Raw genomic sequence first — 17,003 nt, forward strand, 5'->3', positions numbered from 1 at the left:
AGCAGATTCATCAGAGAATGAATACAATTTATGGTGATTGTGTTGATGTGAGTACTGTGCGTTGTTGGGCAAGTAAATTTAAAGATGTTGAGGCAGGAACATCTGACCTGCATGACAAATACTTCACGTGCCACCACAGCATAACTTCAGATACAATCTCGCCACCGTACGGCATCCTCCATACAGTCCAGATTTAGAACCGTCTGACTTATATCTGTTCCTGATAATGAAAGACGATCTGCGGAGACATCATTACGCTTCTGCTGAAGACGTTGAGAGAACTGTTAGACTCTGCTTACGGATACAGAGTGTCGACTTTTTCTGTGACGGTTTCAGAAAAGTTGTTCATCGTTGGTAGAAATTAATCCCAATTTGCTTGTGATTATGTGGAAAAGTGAATATTGGTAATTAAAGATCACATTCTAAGGGTTATTTCTGCGTTTGATTTATTAAAATATTTCCATCCAAACCCAATTAATGAAGGTGGACGCATTACTTTTCATTTAAACCTTGTATTATGTTTGTGCATGTGAATTTTTACTGAATATATTAATTAGTTACAACTCAAAACTTGTATTTATAATCATAGTTCCTGACCCTACTGAGTAAATAGCAAGTAGGAACATTTTCTTTCAGTGAATAAACGGGTAATGTGGATTTGCACACCAGAAATTACATACAGTCAGTATGTCCTCCATCGTGTGTGTGTGTGTGTGTTATATATATATATATATATATATATATATATATATATATATATATATATATATCTCTAAAAAGAAAGATGATGAAACTTACCAAACAAAAGCGCTGGCAGGTCGATAGACACACAAACAAACACAAACATACACACAAAATTCTAGCTTTCGCAACCAATGGTTGCCTCGTCAGGAAAGAGGGAAGGAGAAGGAAAGACAAAAGGATATGGGTCTCCCTTAAAACCCATATCCTTTTGTCTTTCCTTCTCCTTCCCTCTTTCCTGACGAGGCAACCATTGGTTGCGAAAGCTAGAATTTTGTGTGTATGTTTGTGTGTCTATCGACCTGCCAGCGCTTTTGTTTGGTAAGTTTCATCATCTTTCTTTATAGATATATTTTTCCCACGTGGAATGTTTCCCTCTATTTTTTATATATATATATATATATATATATATATATATATATATATATATATATATATATATATATATATATATTTTCCAATGAAGAACTTTTTCACCGAAAGCTTACTTGAAACTTCCTGGCAGATTAAAACTGTGTGCCGGACCGAGACTCGAACTCGGGACCTTTGCCTTTCGCGGGCAAGTGCTCTACCATCTGAACTACCCAAGCACAACTCTTGCCCCATCCTTCACAGAAGCTCTCCTGAAAGTTCGGAAAGTAGGAGGTAAGGTACTGGTAGAAGTAAAGCTGTGAGGACGGGGCATGAGTCGTGCTTGGGTAGCTCGGATGATAGAGCACTTGCCCGTGAAAGGCAAAGGTCCCAAGTTCGAGGCTCGGTCGGGCACACAGTTTTAATCCACCAGGAAGTTTCGTATCAGTGCACACTCCACTGCAGAGTGAAAATTTCATTCTGAAAACATCCCCCAGGCTGTGGCTAAGCCACGTCTCCCCAATATCCTTTCTTCCAGGAGTGCTAGTTCTGCAAGGTTTTACAGGAAATCTTCTGGAAGTTTGGAAAGTAGGAGACGAGATACTGGCAGAAGTGAAGCTGTGAGGATGGGGCGTGAGTCGTGCTTGGGTAGCTCAGATGGTAGAGCACTTGCCCGTGAAAGGCAAAGGTCCCAAGTTCGAGTCTCGGTCCGGCAGACAGTTTTAATCTGCTAGGAAGTTTCATATCAGCGCACACTCCGCTGCAGAGTGAAAATCTCATTCCGAAAGCTTACTTGTTTGACAGTCTTCTTGTTGTGCCTACCTTCAACACAGAATCTCTGCTGGATGGTGAGTAGTACCTACCCTTTTCGTAACATTGTTTTACAAATAATCCAGCTATTCATGTTCTGAAATGGGGTTAGTTTGAATCAAATCTCTCTCATATTTATTACATTGTTTCAGTATCTTTAAGTCTTTAGTTTGTTGCCCATGCTTAGCCTGCTGCTTTTCACTCACAAAAAATCCCCAGTTTTTTTTCCCCTCTCTTCTAACCACTGCCGTGTGCCACTTATACTCAATGTAGCCTTCATGTTTTCTTGACTGCAGATATTGCAGGTAGGCTTGTTTCTTACATTGTATGATGTCTGCTAAATCTTCGTTCCAAATTGAGAGTCTCCTTTTGCTTTTATACTTTAACCTTTTTCCTAACACTTCATAACCAGCTACTTTTATTATTCTTACTATTTCTTTCACTCATCATTAATGTTCAAACATCTTAGTCTTTCATCTGTACATCTCCTGTACATTCATCTAATGTTTGGATCTTGTAGCAAATATATTCTATAAACTACTTTTTCTGTTTGCTTTTTTCTAGTGCTTCTATTGCTATCCAGTGGGTTCCTAATTTTTTTATATAACCTCTGTAGACTCTTGCATCTTCTATTAATGGAGTGGCTTTCCCCATTTGTAATAACATACTTAGATCTTGCACCCCTTGCAGTCCATGTAAATTTATGTGTGTGTTAATGGTAGGATAACCTATTTCTTATTCTTCCATGGTTGAAGGCAGAAAAATTTCTTAACTGATCTCCATTATAGTTTTTTAGGATGTTCTCCATGTTGTTCCATTATTGGTTAATGGTAAATTTATCTATACTTGGAATGAGATCACCAGCAATTATTAAATGTTCTGCTTTAGGTATGCCATTAATCATTACCTGCATGCATTTGTAGGTTGCATGTTCCTTGTTTTATGTCCTCCTCTGGAGCACATACACAAATTGTATTCACCACCTTTCTCAATATCTTTAATCTTACATGCATCAGTCTTATTTACAAATGTATATTATAGCAATCATTTTCCATAGCCACTTTCGATCATAACTGCAACTCCAGCTCTTGCCCATTCAATTCAACTTACTCTGCTGTATATCAATAATATAACTATTAACTTCTTTTGAGCCTTGCAGTTTCGTCTTTGTTTCTGATGTTACAGCTACATCAGCTTTTGTAGGGTTTAATTGCTTTAACTCGTCCAGCAGGGTCACATCTTAATTATTCCACAATATTTCATGGACTCCTCATCTTCAGGAAGCCCCTTATAGCGGGTCTTTGAATTTCGCCGCACTACACTCGTTCCCTCAGACATAAATTATACCATCGCAGTGTTATGAGCGCTCGACGGCAGAGGAAACACTAAAATTGTAACTTTTTTTTTCTATCAGTTTCTTTTTTGTCACTCGAGAGTGGAAGCTTAATGCAGACATGATCTGATGAAGACGAAAAAAAAAAGAACTTATTAATGTGTAGACATATCGTGGAAGTTATGACATTTGGAGGAGGGAAGCAACGTAAAATAAATTGTATTTAATATCAAGATGGTTTTGTATACATTAGAAATTCCTGGATAATGAAACTTATTGCAAGATTTCGGAGCAGACTTTTCACACAGAAATGAAGCAGGAGATTTTTGAAGACCTGGACACCGCACGAAAGAAGACATGTTATCATGGTAAAGGATGAACTCTTATCTATGCCATTTCCCCCTGTTAGTTGCATTTGTTATTCTCGGTCTTTTTTCAAATAGTTTTTGTAGTGGAAATTGGTTTAACTTTTGCTCAAAAACGCCACAAGGACCACCCCAACAATAGCTTTTCCGAATCACGAAGTCCGAAAGCTTTCCTGTAATACGAAGTCCGATTTGTATTTCATTCTTTCCCTTTTTCACGGTCATTAACACTTTTAAAAAACACCTTTTTACTCAATTTCTCCCCACATTTTCAACCTTTTCTTTTCTTCTCTTTTTTCTTTTTTATTAACCACTACACCCTAATGACTGCTCCATGGCCTTGTCAATGTCCCATATATAAGAGTGTGCTGAAAAGTAATGCCTCCAAATTTTGTGTGTAAAAGATTTAGAACTTTGTTTTATTTATATACTTGATTAACATTCTACATCTTTATTCTTCTCATCATAGTCATCCTGGAAATGAGCACATTTCTCCTGATGAGAGAGTGTTTGTTAGTACCACAATGTAGAGTGTTCCGACTCGTTTATGGAGTCACAACCTCACCTCTGCTTGCACTGCTTCATCACTATGAAAGTGATGTTCTCAAAGGCATTCTTTAAGTTTTGGGAACAGATGAAAATCTGATGAGGCCAAGCCAAGACTGTACAGAGGATGATGATGATGATGATGATGATGATGATGATGGTGGACAGTAAACCCGAGGAGTCAGATTGTCGCAGATGTCACAGCGCTCGTGTGTAGTCTGGCACTGTAATGCTTAAAGAGAGGGAGTTCCATGTGTGGGTGACCTCTTCAAATTCTAAACTCAATTACAGCATGCTGTTTTTCACACACCTACATAGCTATGTTCTTCACCCCCATGTTACGCCCTATAATTTGAAGCCCTCTTGTAGGACGGGACTGCAAATACAGGGTTGTCCATTGACAGCGACCGGTCCAAATATCTCGCAAAATAAATATCAAACAAAAAAACTGTAAAGAACGAAACTCGTCTAGGTTGAAGGGGGAAACCAGATGCCATTATGCTTAGCCCGCTAGATGGCACTGCCATAGGTCTAACGAATATCAACTATGTTTTTTAAAAATAGGAACCCCCATTTTTTATTACATATTTGTGTAGTACGTAAAGAAATATGAATGTTGTAGTTGGACCACTTTTTTTGCTTTGTGATAGATGGTGCTGTAATAGTCACAAACATATAAGAACGTGGTATCACGTAACACTCCACCAGTGTGGACAGTATTTCCTTCATGATACATTACCCGTGTTAAAATGGACCATTTACCAACTGCGGAAAAGGTCGATATCGTATTGATGTATGGCTACTGTGATCAAAATGCCTAATGGGCGTGTGCTATGTATGCTACTCAGCATCCTGGACGACATCATCCAAGTGTCTGGAGCGTTCGCCAGATAGTTACGTTATTTATGGAAACAGGAAGTGTTCAGCCACATGTGAAATGTCAACCATGACCTGCAACATATTATGATGCCCAAGTAGGTGTTTTAGCTGCTGTTGCGGCTAATCCGCACATCAGTAGCAAATTGTGCGAGAACCTGGAATCTCAAAAACGTCGGTGTTGAGAGGAATGTCGTTACACGTATTGCCAAATGCATTGAGGTTGGCACCCATCATTTTGAGCATTTATTGCATTAATGTGGTAGGTATAGGTAATCATGCTGTAACAGCATGCATTCTCAGACATGATAAGGTACACGTATCACATAGGAACAACCAAAATAAAATGTTCAAACGTACCTATGTTCTGTATTTTAGTTTAAAAAACCTATCTGTTACCAACTGTTCGTCTAAAACTGTGAGCCATATGTTTGTGACTATTACAGTGCCATCTTTCACAAAGCGAAAAAAGTGGTCCAACTAAAACATTCATATTTCTTTACATACTACACGAATATGTAATAAAAATGGGGGTTTCTATTTTAAAAGCGCAGTTGATATCCGTTTTACCTATGGCAGCATCACCTGGCGGGCCAACTGTAGCACCACCTGGTTTCCCCCCTTCAAGCTAGACGAGTTTCGTTCTCTGTAGCTTTTTTCGTTTGGCGCTTATTTCGTAAGATATTTGGCCCAGTCACGATCAATGGACCACCCTGTATATAACCATGAAGAATAAAGACGTACAATGTTGGTAACATCTGTTTTGTTTAAAAAGTTTTAAAACTTTTCACATAAAAAATTTCAGCATACCTTTGTATGATGGCCATAACCATCTCCCATCATTCTGCTCAAATTGCTATCTGTGCAGCTGCTGCATTGAATGGTGGTGTTACCTGGCACCGAACTCTGGTCCCCAGTGTTCAAGCTATCACTGTCGGGTGCGGACCCCACAGTGTGCTTTTTCTTTTTCTATGCTCAGTGCAGGGTTCCATGTATGACTCAGTTGTAGGCCACAATCATCAATTAGACCATCTTGCATCTTAATTTCAATGGCCTCTGATCATGTAATCCCAGGAACAGTACAATTGCCTATGTACTTTACTGTTGTTGTAACCCCTGGTATAGCCAGCTTTTACTGTGTGTCACAGCTGACTGGGTGGTCAGGTGTAATTCAGTGTGACGTCAATGTTCACAGCGTCTCTCTTCTACCGTGCTTACAGTTTCCCTAATGTCTGCTTTGCCACACCGTCAGGAGATTTTGCAGACTCCTAATTTGAAAATGCCTAGATCGTCCTTCACTGCGCCCTGATACCATCTTCTACCAGTTGTAAATTTTCATGTTCTCATTGTAGCCTAATAAATACTTTTTCCCAGAATACTCTTCTCTATGGAACTGAAATGAACCTGTAGATAGTGAGTGTTCAATAGAGGTGAGGGTATCATCAGGAGTGCCCTAGGAAAATGTATTTATACGACTGTTCTGATTTTCTATATTCATAAATAATCTGACGGGCAGGGTCAGCAGCAGTCTGCAAAGATTTGCCGATGACAGTGGTGTGTACGGGAAAGTTTTGTTGTAGGATGTCTGTAGGATGATACAAGATGACTTCGACAATATTTTTAGTTGGTGTAATGAATGGCATATCGCTCCAAATGCAGAAAACTGTAAGTTGATGCCGATGAGTAGGAAAAAATAATTCTGCGATGTTTGAATACAGCACTAACAATATGTTGCTCAACACAGTCATGTTGATTAGATAGTGAGACATAACATTGCAAAGCAACACGAGAAATAACAAGGACATAAGGATGGTAGAGGGGAACGTGAAGAGGCAAATTTGTTTATTGGCACAATTTTAGAAGAAAGTGGCTCGTTTCTAAAGGAGACCACATACACTATGTGATTAAAAGTATCCGGACACTCCCAAAAACATACGTTTTTAATATTAGGTGCATTGTGCTGGCCACCTACTGCCAGGTACTGCATATCAGGGACCTCAGTAGTCACTAGACATCAGGAGAGAACAGAATGGGGCTCGGATGTGGTCAGGTGATTGGATGTCACCTGTGTCATATGTCTGTACACAAGATTTCCACACTCCTAAACATTCCTAGGTCCACTGTTTCCGATGTGATAGTGAAGTGGAAACGTGAAGGGACACGTACAGCACAAAAGCGTACAGGCCAACCAGGTTGAAGAGGGTTGTAGTGTGTAATAGGCAGACGTCTATGCAGATCATCACACAGGAATTCCAAACTGCATCAGCATCCACAGCAAGTACTGTGTGTGACAGGTGGGAGGTGAGAAAACTTTGATTTCATGGTTAAGGGCTGCTTATAAGCCACACACCACACCGGTAAATGCCAAACTACACCTCGCTTGGTGTAAGGAGTGTAAACATTGGACGACTGAACAGAGGAAAAATGTTGCGTGGAGTGACAAATCACGGTACACAATGTGGCGATCCGATGGCAGGGTGTGGGTATGGCGAATGCTCGGTGAACGTCATCTGCCAGCATGTGTTTTGCCAACAGTAAAATTCGGAGGTGGTGGTGTTACGGTGTGGTGTGGTCGTGTTTTTTTCATGGAATGGGCTTGCACTCCTTGTTGTTTTGCATGGCATTATCACAGCATAGGAATACACTGATGTTTTAAGCACCTTCTTGCTTCCCACTGTTGAAGAGCAATTCGAGAATGGCGACTGCATCTTCCAACACGATCGAGCAGCTGTTCATAATGCACGGCCTGTGCCGGACTGGTTACATGACAATAACATCCCTGTAATGGACTGACCTGCACAGAGTCCTAACCTGAATACTGCAGAACACCTTTGGGATGTTTTGGAACACCGACTGTGCCAGGCCTCACCGACCGAGATCAATACCTCTCCCCAGCGCAGCACTCCTTAAAGAATGAGCTGCCATTCCCAAGAAATATTCCAGCACCTGATTGAACGTATGTCTACAGAAGTGGAAGCTTTCATCAAGGCTACATGTGGGGTGAACACCATATTGAATTCCAGCATTACCGATGGAGGGAGCCACAAACTTTTATGTCATTTTCAGCCAAGCGTCTGGATATTGTTGATCACACAGTGTGCATTTTGCATAAGGACCATGAAGATTAGATATGGTAAATTACAGCTCTTATGGAAGCATACCGAGTCATTTTTACCTCACTATGTTCGTGAGTGGAACAGGAAAGGAAACTACTAGTAGTGGTGTACCCTTCGATATGCACCGTATGATGACTTGTGGAGTACGTATTTAGATGTAGATTAGAAATCAGCCATGTGTACTACCTGTTGTGCCTTCGAGTGATACACGAGACTTTTGTCACACAATTACACCATGTAATCCTCACCGAAGCTGTCGCCATCCTTCTGCTGGTAGGTGAGGTCCAGCATGGAGCGGAAGGCACCTTCCGTAGGTGGCGTCCCTCTCGCCGGTGAACCACTCTTGACGGGAGACGCTTCCGGAGCGGTCCCCTTCTTTCGCTGCATCAGGCGCGTCAGCGCCTTCTCCCGGCCGAATCTCGTATCGTCGAGCATACAGTCTACCAGCAGAGCGGATACAGCTATGCAGCCGTCTGACCTGTACAAAAAAATTACATACTGATCGATACGTAAATATTCCTCACAATTTTCCCCATTCATATAGTGAGTCAGGTGCCGAATACTCCCATTGTGATCATCATTTCTCAGTTTTTCTTTTTAACCCGGCTGTTCTGTTTGGGTCTATATGGTCCAAAATGGTTATGCATTTCATTTCTCATCATTTAAATACCATGAGAACTTTATATGAAACGTGGTATCTTTGGCTGAAAATGCATAAGATATACATGTATATAAACATTTTTTGAATATTTTAAGTAGTTTGGACATAAACCTTAATAGTTTCACATGTAACATTCAAGTCATTGTGACCCAACACAAATCATTACTCTGAAGTAAATTTTGATTAGTTTTCTGTTATACAATATGGTAACAATGACTTTTATTGCTCTGACGTACAATGAACAATCAACAAAGCCTCTGCATTTATTGTTACTGATCAGTTTGAACTGTGATAACATGGCAATTAGATCATTGCCTGATGTCGAGTTGGCAGAATTAGTAAATTCCTCAAAAGATCAGTGTTCTTCCTTGTGTACAGAAGTGACCTACCGTCGAACATCAATGCCAGCACCAGTAAACTCTTCGCAGATGATACCAGTATCCTCATAACAAGCAAAAATGAACATGAGCTCCAAGGGGCCATAAATGGAAATACAGACAAACTTGGTGATTGGTTTGAGAAAAACAATTTCATGGTTAACACAACGAGAACCACTTACCTAAACTTAAAATTATACCCGATATGAAATTACATGGTTCCCAAATATCCCCAAATACAGAAACAAGATTTTTAGGCCTATGGAATCAGGATAATCTAAAATGGCAAACACACATTAATAAAACTAACAGTAAGCTAAACCAAGTGTGCTATTCCCTACGAAGCCTTGCATACCGCACAAGCCCGGAAATGAAACTGTTCACACAGCCTACTATGCACAATTCCACAGTGTAATGCAGTATGGTATTATATTCTGGGGAGACTCTACACATAGCCCAAACATCCTCCTCACCTAAAAGAGAGCTATAAGAATAATGAACAAGGCAAAGCTGACTGATAGCTGCAGATCTCTCTTCCAAAAGTTGCTCATCCCACTCCTTGGCAGCCTGTATATACTATAACTATGCAAATTTGTAAAAAGTAATATTACAAAATTTAATAACAATGTAAATGTCCATGACTATGGTACTAGACAGAAAATGGAACTCCATGTTAAAGAAATGCGCACCTCTGCCTTTACAAACTCTCTCTGCAACAAAGGCATTAAAATATACAATAGCCTGCCATCATAAATAAGAAACAGTAATTCCCTGACTGTATTTAATAAAAAATTAAAATCATTTCTACTTGATCACTGTTTCAACAGTGCAAGTGAATTTCTGCTCCACATGGGTGGAAAGAAACATGAAACACATTCTAGCAAAGAATTTTGTAAAGAGTAAAACATTAATGCAAGTATGTGCAAAAATCTTGCATCTATATCATTTGCTACTAAACAAATTAAGAGCAGAAAGAATATCCAACCAGGTACTATTGTGTATATGTGTTAGAGGAATATAGCACTAAAATACAAATGAGTAACTGAGTACCGTATTTACTCGAATCTAAGCCGCACTCGAATGTAAGCCGTACCTGAAAAATGAGACTCGAAATCAAGGAAAAAAAATTTTCCCGAATCTAAGCCACACCTGAAATTTGAGACTCGAAATTCAAGGGGAGAGAAAAGTTTCAGGCCCCATCTCCAAATCGAAACAAAGTTGGTCCATTGTAATATGAGAAACAATCTAGGTCGAATGAATGACGATACAGCTACAGCAGTTTGGTTCGAGTCGTAAGCTTAGCAGTTAAGCTTTAGCAGGTAGCCATTGCTATGCGTCAGGCGCTCCATCCGTATTTATACGGGTACCCTTCCTTTTTCACGTGCTTCGTATGGTTTGAATTGATTGCTTTTTTTTTTTTTTATCTGATAAGTGCCGTTCTCTTTGTTATAAGTGTTTATGTCACTCTAAGCTGAAAATGCATTATTGTACTGTGTCACGCATTGTTTGTCGCATTCTGATAATGAGTGTTAATGACAGGTCGCCGCTTGTGGCATGGCTTGCTTTTATGCACACTACCGCCGCTTTTCAAAAAAAGAGAGAGAGAGAAGATGTTCTGAATGAGAGTTAAGCGAAAATTTTTCTCCATTTGAAAATCTTTGCAGATGCCTCTTTAGTACATTATATATTCTGCACAAAAATTAGAGTCATCTTAGATTTAAAAATCTAGTCAACTGCCGTGCTTCATTTCTATCACTATTAGGCATAAGAATAATACTAATATAAACATGACATGATATTTATATTCTTCCGCGTTTGCTGTTGTCTCACTCTAATTTCGTAGTTTATTAGACAGTCAGGATTTAAATGAGATAGCAGCAGACATGAAAGAATACATGGCAATATGTTTATATTCGTATTATTCTTATGGTGAAGAGAACACTGCATGTGATTCACAATTCATAAAAGTTCCTATTAGCAACCATCTCTTCTCACAGATAGGAAAAAATTCAGAATGTAGAGTTGGCCATATTGACAAATATCCGAAACAGTCTTGCCAGTCGGATTTTCATAGTACATTGAAATGCTGCTGCATTCGAAGATGAACAATATGGAATTTGTATTTACTTCGTTGGATAATGTATAAAAATGCAGTGGTCGAAACTCTGAGTGGAGAAAAAAAGCTTTTCTTCCACCTTTTTTTTTTAATTTATTTACTGACGCAGAAGGTTTTGCGCCAATATTTATCTTTGTGCCTGCAAACCATGCCTGTGTAGTGCTACATATAGTCAATGGCAGAAGTTAGTTGTGGCGGCACCTACCAACATTTTTCAGACCTTCCGCTTACTTCGCACTCGATTCTAAGCCGCAGGCAGTTTTTTGGATTACAAAAACCGGAAAAAAGTGCGGCTTAGATTCGAGTAAATATGGAATGTAATTTGTGTGTCCATAACTTCTCAGAAAATATGTATGTAAGCTCATGTTTGTGTAAACTTTGCAATGCCAGCAAATTATCACAATGTCCAACATCAAATGTATGTTTGTGCATCACCATGTGCATGTCATATACAGTATGATTCAGAGGACAATAAATAAATAAATATGTCAGAACACATTTTGAGTTTCCAGATCATGAGAGTAACACAGCTGAAAACAAGTTTTCTGATGACAGTGACAGGAGTTTACAGCTTGCATAAAATAGTCTACAATCTTTCCTGTGCAAAAATGCGAACATACAATGGCAGTTACACCCACCAGCACAAAATTGTTGCCTATCCACTATGAATATCATCAAGAGAACCCCAGGGGTTACCAGCTATTCGTCCAGCAAAATAAGTGACGTAAAAAGTTCATCTGCAGTGGTATTTCATACAGTGCTTCAAAATGAAATAATAAAGGTGTCAAATATTGATGGGCAGGATATTCTTGGAAAGTCATTGCTAGTAGAATACACTGCATCAAGGAAACATTCACCAAGAACAAGTTCTCCGAGAATGGTCAGGTGTATCCAAAACCCTGCAGTTGTGGCAAGTGTGTCAGAACAGGTAACACCAATAAAACCTACTAAACGTGCACACTGTAACCTGCGTCCAGATAGCAATGACAATAAAACACACTTTGTGCAAAATGTAATAAACACATTTGCCAAACACATGCCACCTATTTGATTCCCAATTGGAAAGTTAAAGAATAAAAGAAAATAAATATTCTGCATTCAAAAATAATTGCCTGTATTAAAATCTGTTGTTCCGTATTTATGATTTTGTCAATGTTTATGTGACTTATGTCCACAATGCATTCAGTAAAGTAATTAAAACATGTTCAAATGTGTGTGTGTGTGTGTGTGTGTGTGTGTGTGTGTGTGTGAGTGAGAGAGAGAGAGAGAGAGAGAGAGAGAGAGAGAGAGAGAGAGACAGAGAGAGACAGAGAGAATTCCTAAGGGACCAAATTGCTAAAGTCATCAGTCCCTAGACTTGCACACTGCTTAAACTAACTTATACTAAGAACAACACACACACACCCATGACCGAGGGAGGACTCGAACCTCCAGCAGGAGGGACAAAGTAATTAAAAAAGTATGAAAAGAATAACAATGTGATACTTCACATGAAAGATGCCTTACAGTAAACTGTCTGCTGTTCCAAATTACCATATGTAAATATTAAAATGACAATTGTTTTGAAACATAGTTTTGCATAACATCATCATCATCATCATCATCATCATCAACAACAACAACAACAACAACAAACTGGTATATAACAATGTCAACAACAGCACAAAAACTTTGCACTAGTTGAAGTATTTTTGCAATATTTTAATGTCGGGTCACATTGACGTGAACAGTATATTTGTATAGTAAAAGTGATTTGAACAGCAGGGTTAAGGGAATTTGGACTGGCTCTAAGAGAGTTAGCAATATTTATTTATACTATAGTTTGCAGCAAATTTCAATCTGTACACTTTTTTTTATTTTAGAGCACTTAAAGAATATGTTTTCTATAACATTACATTATTGTGTCTAAAATACAGAGAAGAGTAATAAATTATGAAACAGAATAACTTGCAGTAATTATCCCCAGGAGGCATAATGCGTCATCCTGCTGATAAGGCAAACATAAAAGTAGAAATGATGAACTCACTAGCTTTCAGAGCTAACAGCTTGTTCATTGGGGATGAGAAAGAAATTCACTGGGTAAGGTTGAAAGGGAATGGCAGATTACTCAAGCCTAGAATGAAAAATACCTCTCTACAGTGAGGATGAGTGCTTGCTAGCTGCCGAACATGCTCTACAACATGACTCAAGAGACCAGATTCTCCCACCCAATACTAGTTTTCTCTTAATTCTGGATATCGGAATTTGCCTGCAACCCATCTTCACAACTTCTTGGATGTAAATTCATACCTTCTCAACTTTCAACGTCACCATCACCATCTTTTGCATTTTGTTTTTATTTATTATGCCTCATTTAATTATCTTCTTCACTACTTCTGTTTCTCATTCACACCACTCCCCCCCCCCCACCCCACTCCTCACCCCCTCCTCCACCCCTCCCCCTTCCCCACCCCTCCTCACACCCTCCCCCCTCCTCCGCCCCTCCCCCCCCCCCCCCCCAGAAAAAATAATCTCCTCTTCCTCCCATTTCTTAACTGCATTATTCGTCAGTCTTCCTCTTTATTTTTCCTCATCTTTACTCTTCGCTGTGCCAGAGATTTGCACCAACCCTGCCTCCGTATGTTTGGTGGAGAGACTCCAACATCCAATAACAGCTGCTTTGCACGTATACCGACCAGTTTCGTCCCTCACAGATAAGGGCGACAGAGTCCTCCTAAGGATTTTCTGATATTAATAGCTGCAGGGAAAGCCAGTAAAGTTGCAAACGACTCGAGTTTGAGCACCTGTTTCGCCACAAGGAACTGCCGCCGAGCAGCTAATGACAGCTCGCCTTCCTCTGCATGTAAGCTCAGTACAGGGTTCGTCCTACACGCTCTTGAATCAAATCTGATGCCCTTGTGGCACAGGGAGTTGAACATCTTTAAATGCGTTGGCCATGCCCAGCCATAGCCCGTACAACAACAAACAAGACGTGGGCACAAACCCTTATAGAACTGCAGCAAGGAAGCAGGATGTACTTGCACCCCAGTTCTTCCTGTTCAAGCACTTTATGATATTCAGCACTTCACAGGCTCGTGTTTTGAGCTTCTTGAGATGTGGCAACCAAACAAGTTTGCTATCAAATAAGAGACCTAAAAACCACACCGTCTCCTTAAACATCACTGGACAATGGGTGGCTGGAAACAAGTGAATCAGAGTGATGAATCAAGCTTTACCCTGCGACTATCCTACGGAGGGTCGTCTGTTTGGCAAATGCCTGGAGAATGTCGCATGCCATCATATGTCATATGGAGGAGGGGGTGTTGGTGATGTTTTCCACGGTTAGGGTGTGGACCCTTTACTGTGCTTAAGGAAACACTAAATTTGGAAGAATATGAAACAATTTTACAGTGTAGTGTACTGATTACAAAGACAATGACGGTTTTAGCGGCATGACAATGCACCTGTCACGAAACAATGTTGGGAGGCAATGGTTTGTGGACAACAATATCCCTGAAATCGACTGGCCTGCATCAACCTAAACCCAATGGAACATCTTTGGGATGAATTAGAATGCAGACTTCATTCCAGACCTCAATGTCCAACATCACTATCTTCTCTGGTTTTGGCTCTTTAAGAAGAATGGGCTGCCATTCCTCCACAGACATTTGGACACCTCACGGAAAGTATTCCCGGCAGATATGAAGCCGTCATAAAAGTGCAGGGAGGGTATGCCCCATGCTAATGTCTATTAACACATTCCGGTCGTTGCCCGTAGAAACTACGAGCGCGCATTTATTGCCGTAACAGTCGGCGCTCGGAGATTCTCCGAGCGCCGCCTTCTCGATTATTATTTCAGGTTGCGGCGCATTATATCCGTGCAGTGACATCTGGAGTTGAGTGTTTCGGTCTTGTAGTACATCGGACGACCGCTAGATGGTGTTCCTGCATCCTCTAAGCGCTATGTCACTCAAAAAAGGCGCCAAAACAATTCCCGTGCATTCACTCTTGCAGTGTGCTTATGTAGTTGTCTTTATCGCAAACGTTTGTCGTAAAATGGGGGACAGTTTGACTGAAGAGGAAATTCTGAGGCTGCTGGAAGAATCTGGATCTGAAATTGACGATGATGGACTTCAAACTGAAAATAGTTCTTCTGAAATAGATGGTAATTATAATGGTCAGTCATTGTGTTTACGAATCACAATTATAATCTCGGCAGTTTCACTGACTTATGTCATTTATTTCGAAGGTAACAACGAGTGGTCCGAAAATGAAAATGAGCCATCAGACGTATTAGAAGAGTGTGAAGCTCCCATTCAAAAAGGCAGAGGCAGAATACAACAACAGCAGTCCCAAAACAATGTTGTTGAATGGGTAAATGACGATGTCCTACAACAATTACCGCTCTTTGAAGGCATAAGTAATGTCTTGGCACGTTTGAGCACCGAAAGCACTGAATTTGACTGTTGGAGCATCTTTATTGACGCAAATGTCATCAAAAATATAAAGACAGAAACAAACCGCTATGCTCCAGCAACAATTTCCAAATTGCGGATGCAAAATAAAATAACTTCCAGGTCGCTTTGGGCCAATTGGTCTGCTGTGAAGCTACATGAGATGTATCAGTTTTTTGCTATAATTATTCACATGTGCCTTGTACACAAACCAAATATTACGGACTATTGGAGCAATGACCTAATGCTAGATTCCTCCTTACCTGCAAAAATCATGAAAAGAGACAGATTTAGGTCAATTTACTTTATGCTTCACGTAAATAACGACAATTATGTACGAAGGGGTCAACCAAACCATGATCCTATACACAAAATCCAACCTTTTTTTGATAACTTTGTACTGAAAAGCAAGAACAGTTTTTCTCCTGGCGAGAATCTCACAGTTGATGAAGGTTTATGTCCATTCAGAGGGAGAATTCGATTTCGAGTATATATCAAGAACAAACCGAGCAGGTATGGTATAAAATTTTTCATTCTAAGTGATTCAGCAACAGGATATGTTTTGAACTGTGAAGTGTACACCGGTGCAAGTGAAAATGACAACAGTGCAGATTCAGTGGTGCTACATTTGTGCAACAGTTATCTACGTAAGGGTCATACATTGTACATGGACCGCTTTTATACTTCTGTAAAATGATTTGAAAAGTTGTTTGATGAGGGCACATCTGCTGTTGGCACAGTAATGAGAAACAGAAGAGGCCTACCACAGGAATTCAAACAGAATAAACTAAGAAGAGGTGAAATCGTATTCAAGAGAAAAAATTCCGTGCTAGCACTTCACTGGAAACATACTAGGGATGTGTTTGCCCTTTCTACCAAACATAGAATGACAAGTAGTGTTACTAAGACAAAATCCAAGGCTGGAATGGTAGAAAAACTGAAGCCTGATCTCATACTTGATTATAATAAAAATAAAACTGGTGTTGATCATGGAGATCAGCTGGTGACCTACTATTATTTTCAACGACGAACAATGAAATGGTGGAAAAAGGTATTTTTTCATGTATTTATGATGTGCGTGGTCAATTCTTACATTCTGTACAAGAAACTTCGGCCCGTCTCTCACAAACGAACCAGCTTGTTTACTTTTATGGTGAACCTGGGAAAACAAATACTGGAGAAATCCGGCGAAGTTTTCAACGAAAATGAAAAGCAGGGTTCAGCAGCAAACAGGCTAACAGCAAGGCATTTCCCCACTCACGTCCCATCGACAACAAG

At 39.9% G+C, this 17,003-nt stretch overlaps 1 protein-coding gene across 1 annotated transcript in view; it reads right to left on the minus strand.

Annotated features, from left to right (window-relative positions):
• LOC124552247 (vacuolar protein sorting-associated protein 13-like) overlaps window positions 1-17,003 on the minus strand; it is a 494,948-nt gene that overhangs the window by 307,576 nt on the left and 170,369 nt on the right. Inside the window, exon 28 of the mRNA XM_047126529.1 lies at window positions 8,387-8,616. Coding sequence (XP_046982485.1) covers window positions 8,387-8,616 — 230 coding nt within the window. The remainder of the gene's footprint in view (window positions 1-8,386; window positions 8,617-17,003) is intronic.

This window comes from Schistocerca americana, chromosome 10, assembly GCF_021461395.2.
Source record: "Schistocerca americana isolate TAMUIC-IGC-003095 chromosome 10, iqSchAmer2.1, whole genome shotgun sequence".
In the NCBI taxonomy this organism is placed as follows: Eukaryota; Metazoa; Arthropoda; class Insecta; order Orthoptera; family Acrididae; genus Schistocerca; species Schistocerca americana.